Here is a 20405-nt window from a genome sequence, read left to right on the forward strand (position 1 = left end):
TTGTGCTTCCGGTTCAAATGCTTCATTCCTTAGGCAACAGTATGTTACAACCCCGTCTAACTTATTCTTTCATTGTTATCTTCTGCCTCTTGCGACCATGCGTCTGAAGCCAGGTCCTCCGCCAGGTCCGAATATCTGACTCCTCGGTACGGGTGGATTCGCATCTTTCAACGTCCCCCACACCTCGTCCTTAACCCAACCATCATTCATCGCTGCCACGTCCCTGAAGTATGTCTCCCCCCTCCCATCACTGTATGCGAACAACTGCGTCGTCTCCCCCGTGCCGTTAATTGCATGTCTCAGCCCAGGCCAATCATCCATCCCTATTTGACCTTTGGCGTGCTGAACCGAATGTATACTTCTCTGGAAGCCAAATGGGGGCTGCAAAGCCCTAGTGTGGTTTTGATGAATGTCAGAGCCATAACCGCCTACGAATGGGGTAGTTGAGTATCGACACAATGGCAGACACAAGTCTTACTGACCGAGTTCCTGAGTGAATAGCGAATAATTCGAAAATACGGCCAATGGGTACGAAAACGCATCTCGAAGAACCAGTCGTACACCGTGCCGGGCCTCTGTCGTTCCTATGGTCGACTGTGCTCCTCGCTGGTCGCGTTGAGTTAGCCGTAGCTTTTCAGACACGTTAAAACAACATACTTGAATCCACCCTTCGTCCTCGTAATCTGCCTCGTTGGTGTACTCCAAGTCCTGCGTGAAAGTGACCGTTTGTCTCCCGTGGGAGGTCTTCAATTCTGCCTCCACCACAAGTTTCCTCTTTGCAGTGACCCTGGTGTGCAGCGTCTTGTTGCCAGCTGTCGCTCCGCCAGTCGTCTTGATTTCCAGCGGACCAACTTCATGTTTCGTCAGCTTACCCGTGACCTTCCCCTTTCCCTTCCGGATGTGTACACTACCTGAAACAAACCAGTTGGAATTGATTGATGGGTTGGATCCTTGGCCTTGGACTCGTAACGTAATGGTATGGGATCGGTTTGCTGTTAAGAGTTGTGGGATGAAGGGTGTGATTGATATCCAGTAGGTGGGTTGGTCGTACGCCCCGAATGAGGTCAACGGCCGCCAGTTCGACGGTGTTATACCACCCGTATAGATGACTGCATGGGGCCAAACAACGCCTGCCAACTGTCTGTCGACCAGGACCTGGACTTCGCGAAAAGGTCCTTTGCCTATGAGTCCTGCATCGGGAGGGAAAGTATCGATGAACTCGTCTGGCGTATCTGATGAAAATGTTAGGATATTCACGCGATGCATGCAATATGACTTTGCCATGAACTTACTGAGATACCAAAATTCTTCTGCCGAGTTTCCGGAGCAGATTATTTCCACGTACGCCTCCTCGGCTGTGTCTGGTATGTCTATTACCGTTGTAGCTCCTGCGTCGTTGTCGACTGTGAAGAAGTTAGGGAGCGTCGGTGACAAGTTGGACAGGGGAATAATGAGATCAGGGGCGTCAGGGGTTGGGAAGGCTTTCGTAGGAGCATAGAACGTTGCCGTGATTGTTACTGCGCGGAGACGTGAGGCGAGGTACAGAGAATATGGCCAGACTATGGCTTACCGTCAAACGCAGCATCTAGAAGCCTGAGCGATACTAGTCAGTGGAAAGCCATAGGTGGATGCTATCCACATACAGGCTCGTGTCGACGATGTTACCAAAATCCATCATCAAGTCGCCTGGTTTGGCAAACAAAGGGGTATACTTGGTCATATCCTTGATGCTATGTATCCTTAGCTTCTGTACGGATAAGAGTATGTTGGTGGTCATCGTACGTAGTCCATATCGTTCCCGTCTTCGTAGGCTCAGCACTCGACGTGCGCCAAACTAATTGATAAATTAGCTTGGGGTCTGAGTGTATCACATTTGGTACGCACTCTCCGTATGAGACAAGTAGATAGCCTATACTCAGTGAATATCTCAATGGGGACTGATATCAATTTGCGACGTACACCAAGTCGATCATACTGTGTCCCTATCCTACGTGACAGCGTCATGTTTTTATCCCTTCAACGCAAGAATGTACCCACGAGAACACAGAAAGGTTTAGGCTTATAGCTGCCCATTCCCCGACCTTCCCGCACTGTGGCGACACCGGCGGGAGGTAAGACACTATAGCTGGTTTGTTGAACGAATCCACGCCGAATGAATGTTCAAGCAGTTTGACCGTGCAACTTGTCCCGCCTTTCGGTACAACGGGTGGCGCAAAGACTTGAAGGTCGATGAGAGGGGCAACCGTAGGGTCATCAGTCATCAAGGGAACTCTCTTCTGCAGATCCGTGGCAGTCCCACTAGCCTCCTGAGTGGGTCTGTCAAAGAGACCAGCGAGTAACGGAGCAAGTTCCTCGGGACTTGGCTGTCCGTTCACGAGCAAAAATGCGGCCCATATCAAGGCCAGGATGCCTGCTTTGATGACTATCATGGTGCCAGCGGTCGAAGCAATGAACACTACATAGCAGACATTTCAACCCTCGTTGATAAGAGAGAAGCTTTATTCTTCCACGATACATGTGCTCGCTCTTATACCAGGGTGGGAATATTACGAGCCGAGATCAAGTCTACGAAGCAGGGAGTGCATATCCGAACGATACAATACATCTGGTAAGGTATGTACATGTGGTGCTGTGGAGTGAATGGTTGGGTTTTCATGGGAGATTTGTTGCTCCGTCAAATAACACATTGAGCCAAGCGGCTAAGCGGAATGCTTGCTTCGCTATCTGCAACTCAATCTAGTGATATTTTAGTATAGTCGGCAACGGACTTGGTAGGTCTTACCACGGGGACGGCGTTTGTAAAGTAACTCCCAGTGCATAGATCTTCGCCAGTGGAAAAGGTGAAAACAGTCGACTAACAACAAATAAGTTCTATGAGTTTGACTCTGAGTGATGGACTTACGCAAACGAATTTATTCGATTCACCGCCCCAAACCAGGGGGCATTCAAGTGGGGTTACAGCTCGTGTACTGAGGAACTCGTTAATCTGGACGTCCAAATCTCGTCGCAAAGGCTGCGTCACAGAACTGCAGCTCAACCAGCTGCTTGTGAGGGATTTAAACGAGCCCGTCTGGATGATTAGCTACACAGTCAGACATGGGCTTGTAGTAAGAAGTACTTGCTGACCTTGATGCGAGCAACGAGATTGTCAACCCAGTTTGCAACTGAGTTCCCATGGCTTTGTTGAAGCAATCTGTTAATTATCCCAGAGTCTGCAGGAAAGAAAATAGTCAGCGGAAACTACGGACGCTTTGAGGGGGAAGTGTACTGACCCCACACCTGTACGTTGTCGTATACATAAGTACAGTATACGAGTAACAAATACTTTCCATGGTACTTACAGAGTGAAGATTTGTACTGGCACCATTGCATCTGGCAGAGATTCGATTCCCGCCTAGGGCGTCCGCCTCGACGTGCAGAGGCTGCCCAATGTCGCCGATAAACTATGTATACTTTAGCTTAAATTGTAGAGACCTTTGGAAATGCCTACGTGATCTAGGGACATTGAGTCAAATCGATACACCCGAATGGTAGACACATACCGAGGAACTTCAAAGCTTCCTGGCGCTGCTCGGCGTCAAGACGCGTGTCAACCACTCTCGTCGTGTAGTTCGCTATGGCAGTCACTGTTCGAATTGCATTTCAACGGGTTGTGTTTCGACCCGTTGCCATGAGATGCCACCTACGGACACAGAAATCATTTGCACAATCTCTAGTTTCATTGAGATTGCAGGAGGAAGGCGGGTTATCTATAAATCAACTTAAGGTGGACAACCCGCGTTATCCCCTACAGATTGGATCCTGCCTTCAGCGTCGACGAAGTGTAGATCGGCAGACCTGTCTCAGGAGTTATTCAGGGGCATGCTTTGCAATCAAGCGAGAAACTCGCCATGCAAAGTCTGGCATAGATCGCACTTCGTCTGCCCACTTGAACGGCGGGTTATGGTTGCGAGCTTCGTGAGTTTGTGTCGACTTACAGTCGCAGCTGGTCCGAGAGACCTATTGTACATATCGCCGAGGGAATTTTGAACGAAAGAAAGGGCTCTGGGAGATAGGAACTAGTGTCCATTGTTACTAAATTTGACTTGTGTGTCATGAGAACTAGCACAAACCTCCATTGCAATGAAGCTAGAGTAGAAGAACATCATGAAAGTAAGCTACGAATTCGTCACAAATATACAATGTACGGGCACATACCCTACGGCTTGGTGCCCAGAAGCACCCCACGCGTGTGCGCCTGCGGTGGAAAGGGCGATTACGGCCAGAAAAGAGGAAATAACCATGTCAGTCAGTGCCAATGCGAGGGAATTAGTCCTCTCGAGCTACCCCCTCCGCAACATTCTTTATACACAGGCCCAGGACAAGGAGGATAAAAATACAAACCGATGCCACATCTATCTATAATCCACACTTGACCATGCGTGTTGATCATTATCAAGCGCAAATTGGGTCGTAGAACGCGACCACATGTTACTGACAAGGGCATACGACGTGGACCATTCATATGGGAGAATGTCTCCACGGTCGAGGGAAAGTGTGATTTATTACTGGAGCACTATATCGGCTGCTTCGCGTACCGTTGAGCCTCTTTGTTCCTAGGTGTCCTTGAAATTGAGGAACGAGTACTATATTTGCATTGTCTCAGAATACCAGCAGGAACGTGGACTGTACCAGAAGATTAGGGAAGGCCGTCAACGATTTGCACTCGCGCGGATTTGACTGGGGCAGCAAGTGGGGATGAACGTGCGTTGTTAATGTTCAATGTCGATCGAGAATTCCAGGAACTCGATGTACATTACAGAGGTGCGGATACACACTATATCCCAACACGAACCGCATCGTACTTTCAATGCTTGGCTTCGTCTGTCTGCGTATGTGTCCCACCGTCTTGTTCGCCCATGGTGCTGAATAGGTCGTCAAGGTCGGGATCCTGCGTGCTGGCAAAGAACTCGGGATTCAAGAAGTCGAATCCCCCATCAGGTATATTCTGAGCGCCTGGGAGAGTAGGTTGGTCGAGACCGTCCAGATTGGCTGCTGCTGCTTCAAAGCTCCGAAGCATGCTCCCAGGGGACTCACCAGCTTGATTATCCAAGTTAGTGGGGGCGTTGGAACCGTCGCTCATCACCGTATTTGTGTTCTCTTGCGAGAGGTCCCCAAAGATGTTGTCGTGATCATGGGGCGCAGTGGCGGTAAGGGCGTCCAGAATGTCAGCGTCGATATTTTCTTCAGCTTTTACACCCTTGCTAGAATCGTCTTCCACCTGCATACCGTCTGCAGAAGAAAAGGGGTTATCGCTGACAGTGGTATCGCGGCCTTGACCAAATAGCATATTCTCCATCTCGATATCCATAGATTCCAGATCAAGTTCGATAGGTTTGTCGGCTGAATTGCCGATGTTGGCCAGTTCCTGACCTCCAACTACCATATTGTCGGAGTCAGCGAGGGTTAGGTCGATATCAACTCGCCCGTCAGGTGCCGACGATGCAAAGGCAGACAATAGCTCAGGGTTGAACTCAGGCGGTGGACCAGTACTCATCAACGGCCTTTGCCCAAGGACAATAGGCGAGGCCAATCCCCCTGAGAATAACGCTACATCTTCTGGCGATGTCCGTAAAGAGGGCGAAGATAGATCCAACTTGAGTGGGAACGGAGCGCGATGGAGGGAGGAGATAGAGATACTAGACGGCCGCCTGTTCAACGGATTCGCTGCATTGCTCCCGGGCGAAGGCCTTGTAGGTGTCTTCGGTTGACTTGACTCTCCGTCGGCTGAATCTGCCGTGGTGATGGAAGTGAGCAATGGCTTGTCGTTCGCTGCCTTGATCGCAGCCGCAGCCGCCTCTTCCTCCTCTACGCGACGTTCCTCCCGGGCTAGATCTCTCTGCAGAACTGAAACTGCGCGAAGCTTGAAGGGCCATACTTAGATACGAGTACGTGGTCACGACTGCAGCACTCACTAATTGTGTCTCGATAGCATCGCACAGCTGATCATACTTCTCAATCTCACGTCCCAGTGAGGCAGTGAGAGACGACGGTGGACCAGGCGTGTATTGTTGAACGCCACTACAACCAGGACCGTCGCGTCTGAGATCATGTCAAACATCATTGAGAGTGACGCACAGTTTGTGTGTATCCGCGTAGAACTTGTATATTTGGGCAGTCTTGACAGCAGCATTCTGTACCAGCCATGACAATCGTATATCAAGCATTGACGAGATGAAATTTACCTGTAGGCAGGAGGACAATGCCTTCATCTCAGGCTCTAATATCCTTGGTGGCTTCGGTGGGTCGGGGGGAGGAGGCATGGCTTTGGCTGCTTCTTCCTCCTTCAAACGTGAGGAGGGTATAGTTGCAGAGTTCTGCTTGAGGATGGGTCGTGGTTTGGGAGGCATATTTGCGGGAAGTTATGGTCAAGTTATGGTCCTGGATGAGGAGAGAGGCAATCACAATTTCAACAATTGCCAGTAGCGAAGAGTCACGTGATGATCGCAGCAGAACGATCGCGGGGTTCGGAAACTTACAATATATATTGCGCACTCCGAGCGACGAAGAATAATCCCACTAATGTTGGGAATCATCTACAAGGATCTTCATCGCCATAGTCCTTGGAGTATGGATGTATTCATCGCTTAGGATGTCGGTGTCACTCCCACCATTGAGCTATGTTCAAGAAGTATGCACTTGCAGTAAGTGCCCTCCAGGTCGCACCGCATCCAGGCGACCCACCCCACTTTAAGAACGAGAGTGTGTATATCTGCGTATCTCTCGGGTTCGGCTTCTACTCTACATGCTGGCTAGCATACGATACACATGATAAAATTACATAACAGTGTCGCAAATGTTCAATCTATCGTCCACCCTCTGTCAAGGGCAGATATTATGTCGGTGATAGGCCGGGCGACGAAACCCATAAAACCCATAAAAAGTAAGAACGAAAGCACTGTGCAGAGGTCTAGTTGGATGTTGCGCAATATTGCAATGTTCTATGCCGATGCTCGACGGAGCCAGCCGCCTGCTTCCCAGCTGCGTCCCAGCTCGTATAAATCCGACCGCCGCTGACGAAGGTCCGTCAAGCCTTTCATAATCGTCCTGAGCCGCTTAAAGTCGATGGGCTTCAGAATCCACCCGTCTACGCCGTAATTAACGAGTTCGTCGTGTTGGTGCTCGGTGAGCGTCGCAGAGACAACAAATATCGGCAGTCGACCGTTAAGTTGGTGGGAAACGCGCATGGGGCGTCTCATACCCATATCTTCCGTCTCAAGCGCTCGGATGCTCTGCGTAGCTTCGAAGCCGTTGAGTATGGGCATTCTAGTATAGACACAATTAGAATTACTGAATAGGCGAAAGGATAGGTACGGACTGGATATCCATTAGAATGAGATCGAACTCGCGGTCAGCCTCCACTTGATCAAGGCCTTCGCGGCCGTTTGTAGCATCCACCACGGCGTGGCCATCGTTTCGCAGACGCTTCGAAAGGATGACGCGATTTATATCGTTATCCTATTCCAAAGCGGGTGAGAATCCGTCCACAAAATTGGTAGGATGGCAAACCTCTACGACTAGAATTCTGAGTTGCTCTGGCGCCTGAGATGGGGTGTGATGCTCCTTGGAGGGAATCAGCAGTGGTACGGGCAACGATTTAGAATTGGCATGTTCCACAGGAAGCGTGACGACGTCCATCTGTCCATCGTCGATCTTCACTGGTCGAGGCAGGGAGGAATCTGGTACAGAGCTGCGTGGAGACAACGATTGTGGGTGCATGTGATGCGTGGATATGGCTTCGACAAGACGTTCTAGTTCGCTGCCCTTCGAGCTACGGCTTCTGTTTCGCGACCTAGGGCAGGACGACTGAAGAGATGACCTTGAAGAACCAGAGGAACTGGTGTGTTGGTCGTCGCCAGCGAATGTAGATGGCATCAAGAAGGAGAATCGACTTCCTTCGTCCACCTTGGAATTCACTCGCAGCTGGCCGCCTAGCTGCTCTACTATTCTCGCGACTACCGCCAACCCGAGCCCTTCAATTCATGTGAGTGGAGTAGACATACGTAGCGCGGCAAGCACTCACCAAGACCAGCGCTAGACTTTGGTTGTTCAATTTCAACTTGCTCAAACTCCCGTAGCATGGACTCGAGTTTTTCCGGAGCGATGCCGCACCCTGTATCAGACACAACAATATTGACGGCCATCTGGCCCGCACTCCGAAGACCCTCTGGTTCCATATATCTTGCGCAAGAAACCTCGATGCTTCCCTTCTCAGTGAATTTCACTATGAACTGATTAACGGACGGTCTAGAATAAATCGATAGGCTCACAAGCATTGGCAGTTAGATTCTGGATGACAGTCTTAACTTTCTTTGCATCTCCAATGACAAATGTCGGGCATTCGGAGACGTCAACGGCAAAAGCGATGCCACGACGTTCCGCTTCCTTGCTGTATAGGTAGGCGGCGTCCCGCACAACTTCAGACAAGTTGAAGACTTCGTGAAAAGAGGTCTCGTTGCCACTCTCCAGCCGCGTCAGATCCTACAGAATCTTCGATCCCAGCTTATGATATATCACAGTCGATTCACTCACGAGAAGGTCGTTGATGGTAAAGAGCAGACTCTGTTGAAAGCTTAATGATTAACCCCGCCGATTTATCACAATGTTATTTCACCTTTGAAGCAGCATGCGAGCGACTTAGATTATCCCTGGTCTCCCCATCTAGCTGGCCATTCATCGCCATCTCTAGGTAACTGATAGCAATGATGAGACAAAACGTTCATAGAGTACAGGAACAGAGAGACCTACTTTATGATATGGTTCAACGAAGTACGGGCTGTTGAACAGAATCCGTCAGTAAGTGGTCGCTAAACTGAAACACTTATTGACATTCATGACTAGCATTCGACAGCAGTATGTTGGTTAACCTCGTCGCGTGGAGAGCCTCTTGTTTCTGCCTCCATACTTCGATGAACTATTTGACAGATGCGGTCACCTCAAAAAGGTAATTTCTTAAGGAAGACACTTACTTTTCCGTAAACTAGTGCCAAGACGCCAGCCGTTTCTAATTGTTCATCGGTCCAAGCTCTGCACTTTCCAGCGACCGTTTCCGACCATATTTTGAACGAGCTCCTAGGCTCAAGGGTCGGGGTTGGGTCGTCCTTCGTCCGGGGCTTGCCTGCCCAGCGTACGGAGCGAAGCTGGCCCTTGCGCAAGAAGGCGATAAAATCGTGGCCACTGGTAGATAGAGGGACGTAGAGAAGCCCTGCTATGATCTCTAGACCTGGAGTAGACGGAAGTCAGCAACGCATCGGGACTATGACTCCGCATACTAGGCACCTGTGGAAAGGTTCAAGTCTGAGAAATCGCTGTGAACAGATTGAGAGGCTTGAATCGCACTGTGCATCATGTTAGTACCGAGCTTAACGGGGAGGCCAAAACAACATGCTCGAACTGCTTCAAGCGCAAATACTCGGCCACAATGAGTATGTCTTGCCCGTGTTGGTTAGGACCCAGAACTTTAGCGCCATCTCCGACGACCAAAACCCCATAATCGGCGTCAAATAACCTCAATAGGTCGTCTGCGTCACTGACAAGGTAGCCAGTCTAAAATGAAGGGTGTTTCGATGTAGTCCGGAAAGAAGGATAGTAACTGATCTCACACTGGGATGACCGGGAGAGGAAAGAGTATTGATCTATATGATAGTGTAGAATCAATGCACTGGTTCCTAACGGATGTAACTCGCCAGGACATACCAATTTTCTTGCCTGGAACCGTTGGGCGTAACTCAGGCGCTCGATATTGCGAGATATCGACTGGCTAAGAAGGCGGAGTATCTGGCGCACGGGGAAAGACACGCGCATGCCGTGACTACCGAAGGAGTGACAAGCTACCAAACCCCAAAGTGTGCCAAAGGCCATGATTGACTGCCCTCATGGTGAGCGTACAAACAATGAGCAAGAATCAGGACTAGCTTACGATAGACATTGATGCTCTGACTCCCATATTGGCGAGGTCTTATATGGGACGCGCTCATCGGTACCAAGAAATGGTCGCACAACAAGTGACTTACACTTTATATGAATGGGGCTCATCGCACGCAAATAACAATGGGTCATGTCCTGATAAATAATGACACCGATTCGAGAAGAGATAAAGTTGTGGTGTAACTCACGAGAGGTTCAAGTAAATCATCGGAGCTCCGTACAATGATCCTAGCGGTGGTTTGTGCACGATCATACAACAAACGAACCTTATCTGTGCAAATTCAGCTATGCTTTTGATAAAACAGGTGTCAACCTTACTGGTTGCGTAGAGGGTCCTCGCCTTCAAGATATCTATCACCATTCAGATAGAAGAGAAAGGAGAGACGTACTTGCGCAGGTATGTCAGACGCCGGGAAATGAAGCCCACGGTACAGTTGTTGCACCTTGGACCAGTCCATGAGTTCCGCAACTACAACCCCGTTCCAAGATTCATCGAATTGGTATGTCATTACCCGATGGAACTGGGTCAAGTCCTTGATCACTCCTACCAGAACATTCAAGAACGTCAGCAGATCGCCGGCAGCTCCTAATTGTTCGTTTATCTGTGAGACGACAGCAAACACGTCCATCATGCCTACAGAACCTCTGCCAGGACTGTCTGTATGTCCACGTTTCCCTTGACGACGCGAGCGACTAGTTTCAGCAAGTGGTTTAGTCTGTGCCATTCGTCGTAGACGCTCCAAGGCTGGAATAGGCTTCGAGTAGGTTGTAGTACTCGCAACGATGTCATCGGCGCATGTTGTGTTTGTCGGGTCGTCGACATCGTCGGAGGGGTTATGTTCGTCCGACGCAGGCTCCAACGATATGCTAAAGCTGCTATAAGAACTTTCTGAAGTGGGACCACCCATGTGCGACGATGAGGTAAGATTCCAACCATAATCGCCTGCCGAATTATTTGATGTCGACTCCATCGGCGAAATTAGGTCGGGATCACCAGGCGGATAAAGCGGGTTAAGAGTGTCCTTCTCGAGTTCGAATTCCATTACGATAAATCTCTTGAGTGTCGTCTCTGAAGCCTTGGGACGATGTATTGCACACCAACACGTCCAGGATCGCCTAGTGCCCTCCTCGGAATCGGGGGCACCGAAGCCACTAAGCAGGAATACATGAGGCGAATCGTCTTCGTCGGATTGAACGCCTCCGTGAAGAAATTGGATGTTATCCCAAAGGAGGCTAGCTTGCGAATCGGGTAAGGTATCGGTAAAGCATTCTAAGGAGAACAGATATTTGGCAGGCAGTCCCAGAAGTTCATCTGAGTTCTAAAAAGCCGTCAGTCTAACAAATTGAAAACGCGCGAAAAAAGGCATTGGGAAAGACGAGGTCGGATCGGGCGTATATAGAATTTATATGGTCCGCAGCAATTTAGAAGAGTAAAGGATCCAGTATGTGGCATATGGATTCACTGGTAATGCACTGACCTCGGAAAGCTGTCGTACTACCAACGCGTCTTCTGTTTCTTCAACAACAATGAGAACACCAAATCCTTGAACTGCACCGGGAGTTCGGATCGGCTTAGTATACATAAGACAACGGAACAAGAAAACGTTGGTCAGTTCGTCGTAGAGGATTCCGTGAGCAAACGACTCTATCGCAGGTGTAAGGAAAGAACACACCTCGTCCTCGCACTTGTATAGAGTACCTTCTCTGCCTATAATAACGTGGTGGCCATCTTCATCTTTCTCGTGTTTGTATCGAAAAGTTGTATGGTGATGATGAGGCGTATTGGAAGGGATTTCCTTATCCTCAGAAGGGGGGTCAACATCATGATTGGCTTTTGTAGCAAGCACTGATAATTCTATAACAGGCGTTGGATCGCAATCGGATTTTGTATCGGGGACGGCAAGGGACAAAGGGGACGACTCGGCGGTGGACAAGGCTTGTTGCGGGGGGTCAGACTCTGTCGGCGAAGGCGCTAGACTAGGGACCGCGGACGAATCTAGGAGAGATGAGTTAGGCTAGTTGTTGTTGGCTATTACAGAGGGGATGTTACCTTGACTGTAAGTGGAGGATGAAAGGTGTAGATGGGAAGCCGCTCTATCTAGGGTTTCTGAAACAAGAAGCAAGCCTTTCGGTACATGCTCGATGAGTGCCGGAGATGCGTGACCAGAGCCCGTCTGATGTGTGTTTGCACTATAGTATGTGGATGGTTTTGAATCCGACGAAAAAACGGAACCAGGACCGGGATACGAGTGTGACGAGTTGCGGGAATAGCTACTTTGCACGGTAGAGAGTGGACCCAGATGAACTAGTCCGTATTGCGACGGGTTAAAAGGTAAAGTCGATGTGGAAGCAGTCGGGCTTGAAACCTTGACCTTTTCGCTTGATAACAGGAAGGCGTCCGGAGCAGCTTCCGGGACGATATTGCCTGTCTCGGGGGCATCTGTTTCGGCTAGGGAAGGCGACATGAGCTCGGTACTCTGACTCATGACGCTCGACAAGGTCTCCATAGTGAGGGTATCCCGCGATATATACCTGTCCTGTTCGATGAAAGAACTAGTGGTGGCAAACGTACGAGGAAAGTCGGTGTTATCTTCAGCAGGGTAGTGTCGATAGTTTGGGGAAGGTGTGCGTTTTCGATGACCAAGACTGCTGGAGTTTCCCGTAATAGCGTCGAGACTGTTCGAAGAATGGCGCCGTTCAAGTACAGGGGCAATCCAATCGCGGTCTGATGTTGTTGGAGCAGTCATTGTCGCATCATGCCAGGAGTTGCGCGACATATAGCCATTTTCAGCCTGTTTGTAAGACGGTCAGAGATGCGTAGAGCTCAGTAGCTGATACGCATACAAAATGGTCGGGCCTCTCGTCCAGTACACCGTGAATATTGTCTTCCGAGCGAGAGCGCGACAACTCCGTAAGGCCACTGCTTTGGCGAGTACTCTGGAATTTGCCGGTCAGCAAGGACTTGATGGGATAGACAATGCTTGAAGTTGGTGAGGTCGATACTGGTGATATTGGCGGGGACTCGGAGGCTGCCCGCTGATCCAGCGACGACATGGAGGACGAGTCCAAGTCCCAATGCCGCTCAGGGAGCCATGCCACGGAGTTTGATATGAGAGACCCGACGGCACGTGCGCGTGGGATGTAAATGAAGCATTGCGCCATTTACTTCAAGCTAAAGCTTTACTTTGCTCGACATGATGGGTTTAATACAGTGCCATAGACGATCACCAAGTCAGTACTAATTAAAAATTCTGTTTGACGTGATCGTGGCTACGCTGCGCCGAAAGGGGCGGGGGCGGGGGCGGGTATTGTGGGTCCAAGGAAATGACTATGGCGGGCTTGGTGGCGCTCGATCAGTGGCCCTTATTTTTACGTCCAAGTCGACTGTAGTATTTGCGTAATTCCAGAATTGTAGTTTCCAGCGTCCTATAATGAGTGCTTCGGCTAAAGCATAAAGCCATGACATGCTTATTGTAGATAATGAGCCGTATATTACAATTCAAGATGCTAGAAAGGAAGTTTCATCTCGAACTCCACAGCGGTCTGCGGTGTAGAATTGTATGTATAAGTCAAAGAGTGCTGACAATTGCTTCGATCTCCTCGGATAGTTGCCCACATACTTGCAGAGGAGTCATTAATCCCGATAACACCCACGCAGAATCATATAAGTAGATAGCAAGTGTTTATGTCGTAGACTGGGAAGTATGTCACTTGGCGCTCGACGTAATCTAATCTGATCTAATCTCTACTATACGGCGTCTAAATCCCATATTGGGCTGACTCTCGAAGCTCAATTAAATGCAACCATGTCTTCCATAGCTTTGAAATTCTTATCTGTCCCAGCCGTGGCAAAGCATACTGCTACTATCATATTTGTCCATGCAAGGACTCAACCTCCGTCAGAAGTGCACCAAGCTCATCATCTCTTATAGGGCCTTGGAGACACTGGCTATGGCTGGGAACCTGTTGCAGACGACGCAAGCAGTGATTCCGCTCTCCAGCATATAAAGTGGATTCTTCCACATGCGTAAGTAAGACATCTTCATCATTCTTATCATCCCCGACAATGTACCTAGCCCGATTAAACCTGTTACGGCGAACATGGGTATGGCAATGCCAAGCTGGTGCGTATCTTCCTGTTTCTATTCTATGACTGCACAGTGATCTCTTACTTAGGTTCGACATCAAGGCCTTCGGTGCAGGTTTTAGCCATGGTGAAGACGAGAAGGGGATGTTAGAGACTGTCGGGTTGCTTCAAGGCCTCATTGATGCGGAAGTGGCTGCTGGTATCGACCCCAGTCGAATCATCTTGGGTGGTTTCAGCCAAGGCGCGGCGATGACCTTGCTAACTGGGTTAACCACCCCTACCAAGTTGGGTGGCTTGGTCGTTCTGAGCGGCTGGCTTCCGCTGAAGGAGAAGATAAAATCGGTAAGTTTATATGATCTTTCTTTCATTTACCTCGTTGATTGACGAGATGTAGATGATATCCCCTCACGCAACCTCGTTGCCTATATTTTGGGGGCACGGAGAAGCGGACCCTTTGGTCAAATTCGAATGGGGCACCTTATCCCGAGACTTCCTATCCACGGAAGTTGGCATTGCTTTAGCATCGTCGAAAGCAGATGCTAAGGGTCTCAACTTCAATGGATATCGTGGTTTAGTCCACTCGGCTAGTCCTGAGGAAATAAACGATGTCAAGGCGTGGTTGAAGAAGGTTATACCTGGTAATTAAAGTGTATCTTCCTAGATGCCGAGGGTTGCGGGATTAATACCGACTTGAGTTTAGCTGCGTACATATGCTTTACATTCGCTGTATTATTTTGGAACCTCATGGAGGTTTGTGGACATGAAGAACGGTGTAGATGATGTTGAACCGTCATATTCCTGAGGGCTCGTATATATATAAGTCGTGAACTTTCTGTGAAGAGGTTATATACAGAGGATGTTCCAAACGAATCAAGATGCGGTGTCAAGATTTCCCCACTTTCCCGCCCTTATCACTGAAGAAATTGGGTAAGATCGTCTCGAGCTCGAGGAAAGCGCGTCGATCACTCACGGCTCCGGTGCAGTGTGCTTCATTATTGTCAGTTTGCCTGCAGAAGCAGCTGAGACCATTTGCTGCTCTATTGACTTGTTGATCTTGGCGCTGAGAGCCTGTACAAGTAGCTTCAGCTAAGTAGGGCACTATCGGCATTGATTGCACGAACTTTATGCATGGCGGCTTGCTTCACAAGGATCGCTTTTTTCGGAGCGACATATTTTTTCCCTTTCTTTGTGTTTGCGGCGGCTTTTGCAGCATGTCTAGATGAAGATGCTTTGGCTTGAAGCCCTTTGGTCTTTCCTTGAACCATCTCGATTCCTAGGGTGCAATCCGTAGATGTAGGTTATCGTTCTGGGTGGCGAGCGCTTGAGCGCTTAACCCAATAGATCACACTTCGACACAGCCACCGCCTCAATCCAAGTTGTTTCCACAAACCTCAGTCTGTCACGAAATTTCCCATATTCGCGTTGCAACCTCGGAACGCAGTGCCCACTGGCGAAAGTGTCGGTTGCCCAGAAAGCCACTCGAGCAGTGGCCCTGACTTGAAGTACCGTCACTGGGCAGTTGGTTTGTTTGCCGACCAACACAATGTCAGGAGGATTGCAAGTGAGTGCAACGCCTGAGTCTCAAAGTGCCTTATTGATGTATTTTGTAGCCACGGATTCGCCATGTATCCTCCATTCAAGTCCGCAACTTTTCCCCGTTCCCCACAAGAGACACGGTTGCTTCAGCACTTACGCAACCCGCTGAACGATCACAGTTCACTCTTCATGGTCATCTTTCAGATGACTCTGACCTTACTTTGAATAGAAGGCGAAGCAGGAAGATATCGTTGAGCTCGATTAACTCTGCGCATACCATAAGGTCAGACATCGGAGATGCGACTGTGGCGAATGGTTCACCAAGCGAAACAAGAGGCCGGAAAGGAAAGGGTGTAAAGGTCGGTTCCCCGGCAGGTCCATCCTCAATTCCAGCTACCCTTGAGCAGATCTCACCCTCTCGGTCTGGCCGTACTTCTGGATCGGCACCTACTATCAGACCACGGCGTCCCCGCACAACATCTATCATGTCTACCTCGTCCGCTGGCAATGTAATGGGTGCGCTTTATCCGCCCGCCGTAATTCCCTCCTCAGCGGCCTCAGGTTCTAAGTCGCTCTCCGCGATGTTGCCGGACAACTCACAAGTTAGCCTCGAGAAGGTTATAAATTCCCGACTAGTGGAGACATTCATTACTGTTACTATTCCACCGGCCATCCCAGCTCTAGGTGCGGAACACACCCTCGCTGCGTCCAATTCGCGTCCGTCGACTCCGCTTGCTTCTCCTTCTCCGAAAGACAAGGCCCGAGTTACCCCCAGGCAGGCGAAAGTACCGAACGGTGCTGGCACGAGAAAAGACCCGAAGTCTATCCTGCCGAATACGCGCATGTTGGCCCACCCTGTGGTCAAACCCAACGGCAAAGCGTCTACCTCATCACACAAAGTTTCGTCATTATCCATAGATTCGCATTCCGGCTGTACTTCTCCTGCACCATCCGCTTCCACCCCCAATTACTTCTCTGATATCCACCGGCCCTCAACGAATCCTGTTTTTCAAACAGAACAATTCGCGGAGTGGACTAACTTAAGCGGGACGAAGCTTAATATCCAAATGTGGGCTAAGTCTGCCAAGGTCTCCCCACGGAGTACATTCGTGGAGGGCAAAGGCAAAGCGAAACAGCAAGACGAGCCATTGACGAACTCGGAATGGAAAATCTTCCATGAGTGGGAAATTAATCTCAACGATCTACTTCCCCTTCCATCGGAGGTAGGGTGTCCTCTTGGTCACTTGAACCCTTCACTAATAATTTCTCCAGGTCAAAGATAACACTGAACTACTACCTCCAAATACGCTCGTATTCTTGCTCTCGCCCCCTGGTGACTATTACTACATCCCCCCTCCGGCGACACCACGCGAACGATCATCGTCTCCTTCCGCGGGTTACAATTCCGATCCTGAATTTGAAGTTCGCCAAACTCAACAAAACAGTGCTGGCTCGCCGCCTCTGTCAGCTCATCCGTCCGAAAGTACCGCCCCATCTCGACGACGGCACCGCAAACAAACAGACGATGCATACGAAGACTTCGCGAAGACATCGAAATGGCAGGATCTGTTCAAGTGTGTCCTATCGCTTGCTCGTTTCATTAGCACCTCTAATACAACATGTAGACTAGTCTCTCTCCAGTCTTGCATCGTTGATACGGAAGCGTCACTAAATGAAATTGTATCAAACCTTGAGGCATCGATAGACTCGGACGTCCTCTCCAAACTGGTAAGTCGGCATCTTCGTTCCACTCCACTTCAATCCACAACGCGGGTCCCTGTGCCACGCTTTCATTTCTTTCAAATTCCGTCCCTTGGTGCTACATGAACTCAATAACTGAAAAGAAGCGCGAAGTGTCGGAGCGAGAAGCCTGGGTGGATGATCTAAGATCCAGTTGCGGCTCGTTGAGAAGACAATCCGACGAATGTGAGTGATGCCATTCCATGGCCGGGCGAACATAACATATGCTTTTAATTTGGCTCTAATAGTACGATATCAACTTCGCGCACGGCATAAAGTGCTAGAAGATCGTCGCAATATCCTAAGTGCCGCGAAAGAACAGCTCAAGGACGATATCATATCGTACAGCGACGCTGCAATGCAGGTCACAGAAGAGGAGTTAGTACATATCTTTCTTTTTTTCCGTAGCTTACGGACTGGACTTACTGCAACAGGCACCGTCTACAGTCTCTCCGGTCTCGGTTTGAACCTACTCGGACATTCCTCATATCCACTCTGGGGTCAATTTTCCCTATCGAGCTTTCCTCTCCTCCCGATCTTCTGTATACGATACTTGACGTGCCACTCCCTATTCCTATGGGAAACAACGACCCTGCCCCTCCGCTCTTCCTGCCCAACCATAAGGATATCAACGAGGATGTCGTGGCCACTTCCCTCGGATATGCAGCGCAGGTGGTGCAGCTGCTGGCTGCCTATCTCGGTAAAGGTCTTGTTTATCCCATAACTTGTATAGGCAGCAGGAGCTTGGTGCGCGACGGAATTTCTGCTATGGTAGGCCCGCGGATGTAAGCGGCTGAGCTCCTGGTTGTGTATTTGTGGTGCACGCACTGATAACGACATTGTAGGTTCCCTCTTTTTTCGAAAGGCGTCGATACGTATCGCTTTGAATACGGGGTGTTTTTACTCAATAAAAACATCGAAATGGTAAGTAAAGGACATCTGGGTGTCTTCTCTTGCTGATAGTTTAACTAGCTCATGGTGGATCGTGACCTACGCCCAGTCGATATGCGACATACACTCCCGAATCTGAAGAACTTGTTACTTACACTAACGTCGGGCGACGAAACACCACTTCGGTAACATTTTTTATCCCTCGCAACGTTTGCAGCCGCTTATCCCAATCTGTTTCAAGATTCAGGAACATCCATCGGCCGCCTTCCTCAGTAATATCGATATCGAGTTTAGAGTCCCCTCCGCCCGAGTCTCCATCTACTCCGGATGGAGACGCTACAGTCGGGGGCACGACTCCAAAAGCTTCTACCCTCATAGAACTGCCCGTCGAAAATACTACGCCGCCTGCAAGTGGCGCGAGCACGCCGACGGTACCAGCGTCCCTGAACGGTACTGAGAAAAAGACTCGGTCATCATATCTGAGCCTTGCACCCTTGTCGAGTTTCCTTAGGTTGCACCTACCATCAACAAGTGTCAACAAGCCCACAGCGAAAGAAATCTTTGAATCCGGTGTCTCGACGCAGGATGGCGACGGCCTTTCCGCGCATCCGACCACAGAAGTGGCTGGGGAGCAGTCGGATTCGAGTGAGGATCGCGAGGACGTCGAAGCGGATGATACGCAGGATGAAGAGGATCGCAGGACTATACGCGGAGCCCCTGTAGGTTTAGGCATCGAAGTAAATGGAGCAGAGAGTAAGGAGCCAGAGGGCTTAGGGAGGGGCATCGTAGCGACTAGAGCAAGCGAGAAGATGGAGAAAGTTGTTCCGACCACACCTTCATCGACGACGCAACCTGCGCAGTCGGCTTATTATTGACGTGTATTGCTGGTCCCTAAGCTAGGTTAACCGTATATCCTTTCGGTCCCCGTCGGGCCCGCCCAGTCGTTTCGTTTCGTTCTATTCTCACATATACCAATCCTACATGCATCTACACTTTTGTACGGGAAGGTCCATCATTGATCAATATCACCACGATCGAAGTGCCGTCCAGGATGGATCACTGCGAATGATTGCTCATGATGCGCATTGCATGTGTAAAAGTTCAACGTCTGAGTAAGTCAGCCCCTTCCGTGTTTGATGTCTCCGAGAGCACATGGTGGTCTTTACAGTTGACGGTGACCGATGGGATCATTCGACGTTTGATCGTCCATGTTATCTGGGCAGAGCTTGCAACGGCCGATGTGTATACACCGTACACGAGCATCTATATTCATGAGCTATCAGCACAATGGAACAATCTATCTAATAGACAGCTATCCTCAAGGCCTCATCACATAAAATTCGCTACGCCGAAATCGTTGTGTATCATTCCTTGAACGCCTAATATTTTCCAAGGCCAAGTAAATCGGGGCCTGATCAACGTCGTGCGCCAGTGATTAGTCCTGAATCTCTGCCGACCAAAAGCGCGAGTCGCGACCAACATATAGTAATTGTCGTGCTTAGATCCTTCTCAGAAGGTTCCGTTGTCAAAATTATGCCAGCTACTAACTCGATATGGTGAGTTGATCGAGTCGGTACCAGGAACAGTGCAACCAAAAAGCACCAGTGGAGGCAAAAAATTAACAAACCTAAGTGACCAGGGTAGCGCTTCTGTTACTTCCTTCGCTAATGTGTATCTGAGCTCGCCGTCTGTGATGGTCGTGGCATAGCAACATGGGGAAGAGTGGTACAATACTAGAACCTCACGTAACTAAATTATTATATTATTATATTATTATAACAAATGATAATGGTGGTCCCAGTTGCGAACGAAAATACAGTACACAACCTTGCAGCATATGTACGATAGCCTTCATTGTTCGCCTCTGAATTTGACCAGCGTACATAAGTGAAATATGTGAAGTGGGGGGAGGGTTTATTGATGCGTTCAAGGGTGGACGGAGTTGTAAAAAGAAAGGGATTTCTGCCGTGGGAGTTTCGTTATTCAGGGACCAGAAGGCCAGGCTACGCACCCAGTGACCGCCCCCATATAATACTCTTCCATACGCTGAATCTCCCAATTCTTCAGTTAGCCTCATTCTGAAGTCTTTAAAAGGGTCTGTCGCTCAGCCTTCCCTTCTCGCTCTGCTTTCACCCATTGCTTTCCCTGCTCAGCCTATATCTGCCGCATTGTACCAACAGTCCTT

At 49.5% G+C, this 20405-nt stretch overlaps 8 protein-coding genes across 8 annotated transcripts; 2 read left to right on the plus strand and 6 right to left on the minus strand.

Moving 5' to 3' along the window:
* Positions 1–75: 75 nt before the first annotated feature.
* Positions 76–2429, minus strand: PC9H_004108 (uncharacterized protein; the record flags this gene model as incomplete). The annotated part of the gene is made up of 10 exons (XM_036773697.1): positions 76–428; positions 483–606; positions 658–1232; positions 1293–1517; positions 1571–1593; positions 1644–1730; positions 1783–1834; positions 1885–1909; positions 1960–1987; positions 2038–2429. The coding sequence occupies 10 exons, from the start codon at positions 2427–2429 to the stop codon at positions 76–78; spliced, it is 1884 nt and encodes a 627-aa protein (XP_036635170.1).
* A 223-nt stretch (positions 2430–2652) lies between these two features.
* Positions 2653–3505, minus strand: PC9H_004109 (uncharacterized protein; the record flags this gene model as incomplete). The annotated part of the gene is made up of 7 exons (XM_036773698.1): positions 2653–2736; positions 2783–2854; positions 2903–3070; positions 3127–3212; positions 3273–3279; positions 3342–3443; positions 3491–3505. The coding sequence occupies 7 exons, from the start codon at positions 3503–3505 to the stop codon at positions 2653–2655; spliced, it is 534 nt and encodes a 177-aa protein (XP_036635171.1).
* A 1341-nt stretch (positions 3506–4846) lies between these two features.
* On the minus strand, positions 4847–6389 carry PC9H_004110 (uncharacterized protein; the record flags this gene model as incomplete). The annotated part of the gene is made up of 4 exons (XM_036773699.1): positions 4847–5902; positions 5955–6060; positions 6118–6173; positions 6225–6389. The coding sequence occupies 4 exons, from the start codon at positions 6387–6389 to the stop codon at positions 4847–4849; spliced, it is 1383 nt and encodes a 460-aa protein (XP_036635172.1).
* Positions 6390–6980: 591 nt separating this feature from the next.
* On the minus strand, positions 6981–9900 carry PHY1_1 (Light-sensor Protein kinase; the record flags this gene model as incomplete). The annotated part of the gene is made up of 14 exons (XM_036773700.1): positions 6981–7305; positions 7358–7497; positions 7549–8012; positions 8063–8263; positions 8310–8520; positions 8572–8601; positions 8654–8732; positions 8788–8815; positions 8869–8953; positions 9009–9262; positions 9319–9377; positions 9434–9585; positions 9642–9674; positions 9736–9900. The coding sequence occupies 14 exons, from the start codon at positions 9898–9900 to the stop codon at positions 6981–6983; spliced, it is 2226 nt and encodes a 741-aa protein (XP_036635173.1).
* A 380-nt stretch (positions 9901–10280) lies between these two features.
* On the minus strand, positions 10281–13020 carry PHY1_2 (Light-sensor Protein kinase; the record flags this gene model as incomplete). Its single annotated transcript, XM_036773701.1, has 5 exons — positions 10281–11285; positions 11445–11537; positions 11640–11962; positions 12017–12758; positions 12811–13020. 5 exons carry the CDS (start codon positions 13018–13020, stop codon positions 10281–10283), a joined length of 2373 nt encoding a protein of 790 aa, XP_036635174.1.
* A 752-nt stretch (positions 13021–13772) lies between these two features.
* PC9H_004113 (uncharacterized protein) lies at positions 13773–14699 on the plus strand (the record flags this gene model as incomplete). Its single annotated transcript, XM_036773702.1, has 5 exons — positions 13773–13871; positions 13899–13993; positions 14043–14090; positions 14143–14395; positions 14448–14699. 5 exons carry the CDS (start codon positions 13773–13775, stop codon positions 14697–14699), a joined length of 747 nt encoding a protein of 248 aa, XP_036635175.1.
* Positions 14700–14936: 237 nt separating this feature from the next.
* PC9H_004114 (uncharacterized protein) lies at positions 14937–15318 on the minus strand (the record flags this gene model as incomplete). The annotated part of the gene is made up of 3 exons (XM_036773703.1): positions 14937–14967; positions 15024–15121; positions 15175–15318. The coding sequence occupies 3 exons, from the start codon at positions 15316–15318 to the stop codon at positions 14937–14939; spliced, it is 273 nt and encodes a 90-aa protein (XP_036635176.1).
* A 278-nt stretch (positions 15319–15596) lies between these two features.
* PC9H_004115 (uncharacterized protein) lies at positions 15597–19095 on the plus strand (the record flags this gene model as incomplete). Its single annotated transcript, XM_036773704.1, has 10 exons — positions 15597–15614; positions 15664–16812; positions 16862–17163; positions 17215–17317; positions 17434–17515; positions 17578–17707; positions 17764–18114; positions 18175–18253; positions 18302–18405; positions 18462–19095. 10 exons carry the CDS (start codon positions 15597–15599, stop codon positions 19093–19095), a joined length of 2952 nt encoding a protein of 983 aa, XP_036635177.1.
* Between the last annotated feature and the right edge of the window lie 1310 nt (positions 19096–20405).

Source organism: Pleurotus ostreatus (genome assembly GCF_014466165.1).
Source record: "Pleurotus ostreatus strain PC9 chromosome Unknown scaffold_2, whole genome shotgun sequence".
Lineage (NCBI taxonomy): Eukaryota > Fungi > Basidiomycota > Agaricomycetes > Agaricales > Pleurotaceae > Pleurotus > Pleurotus ostreatus.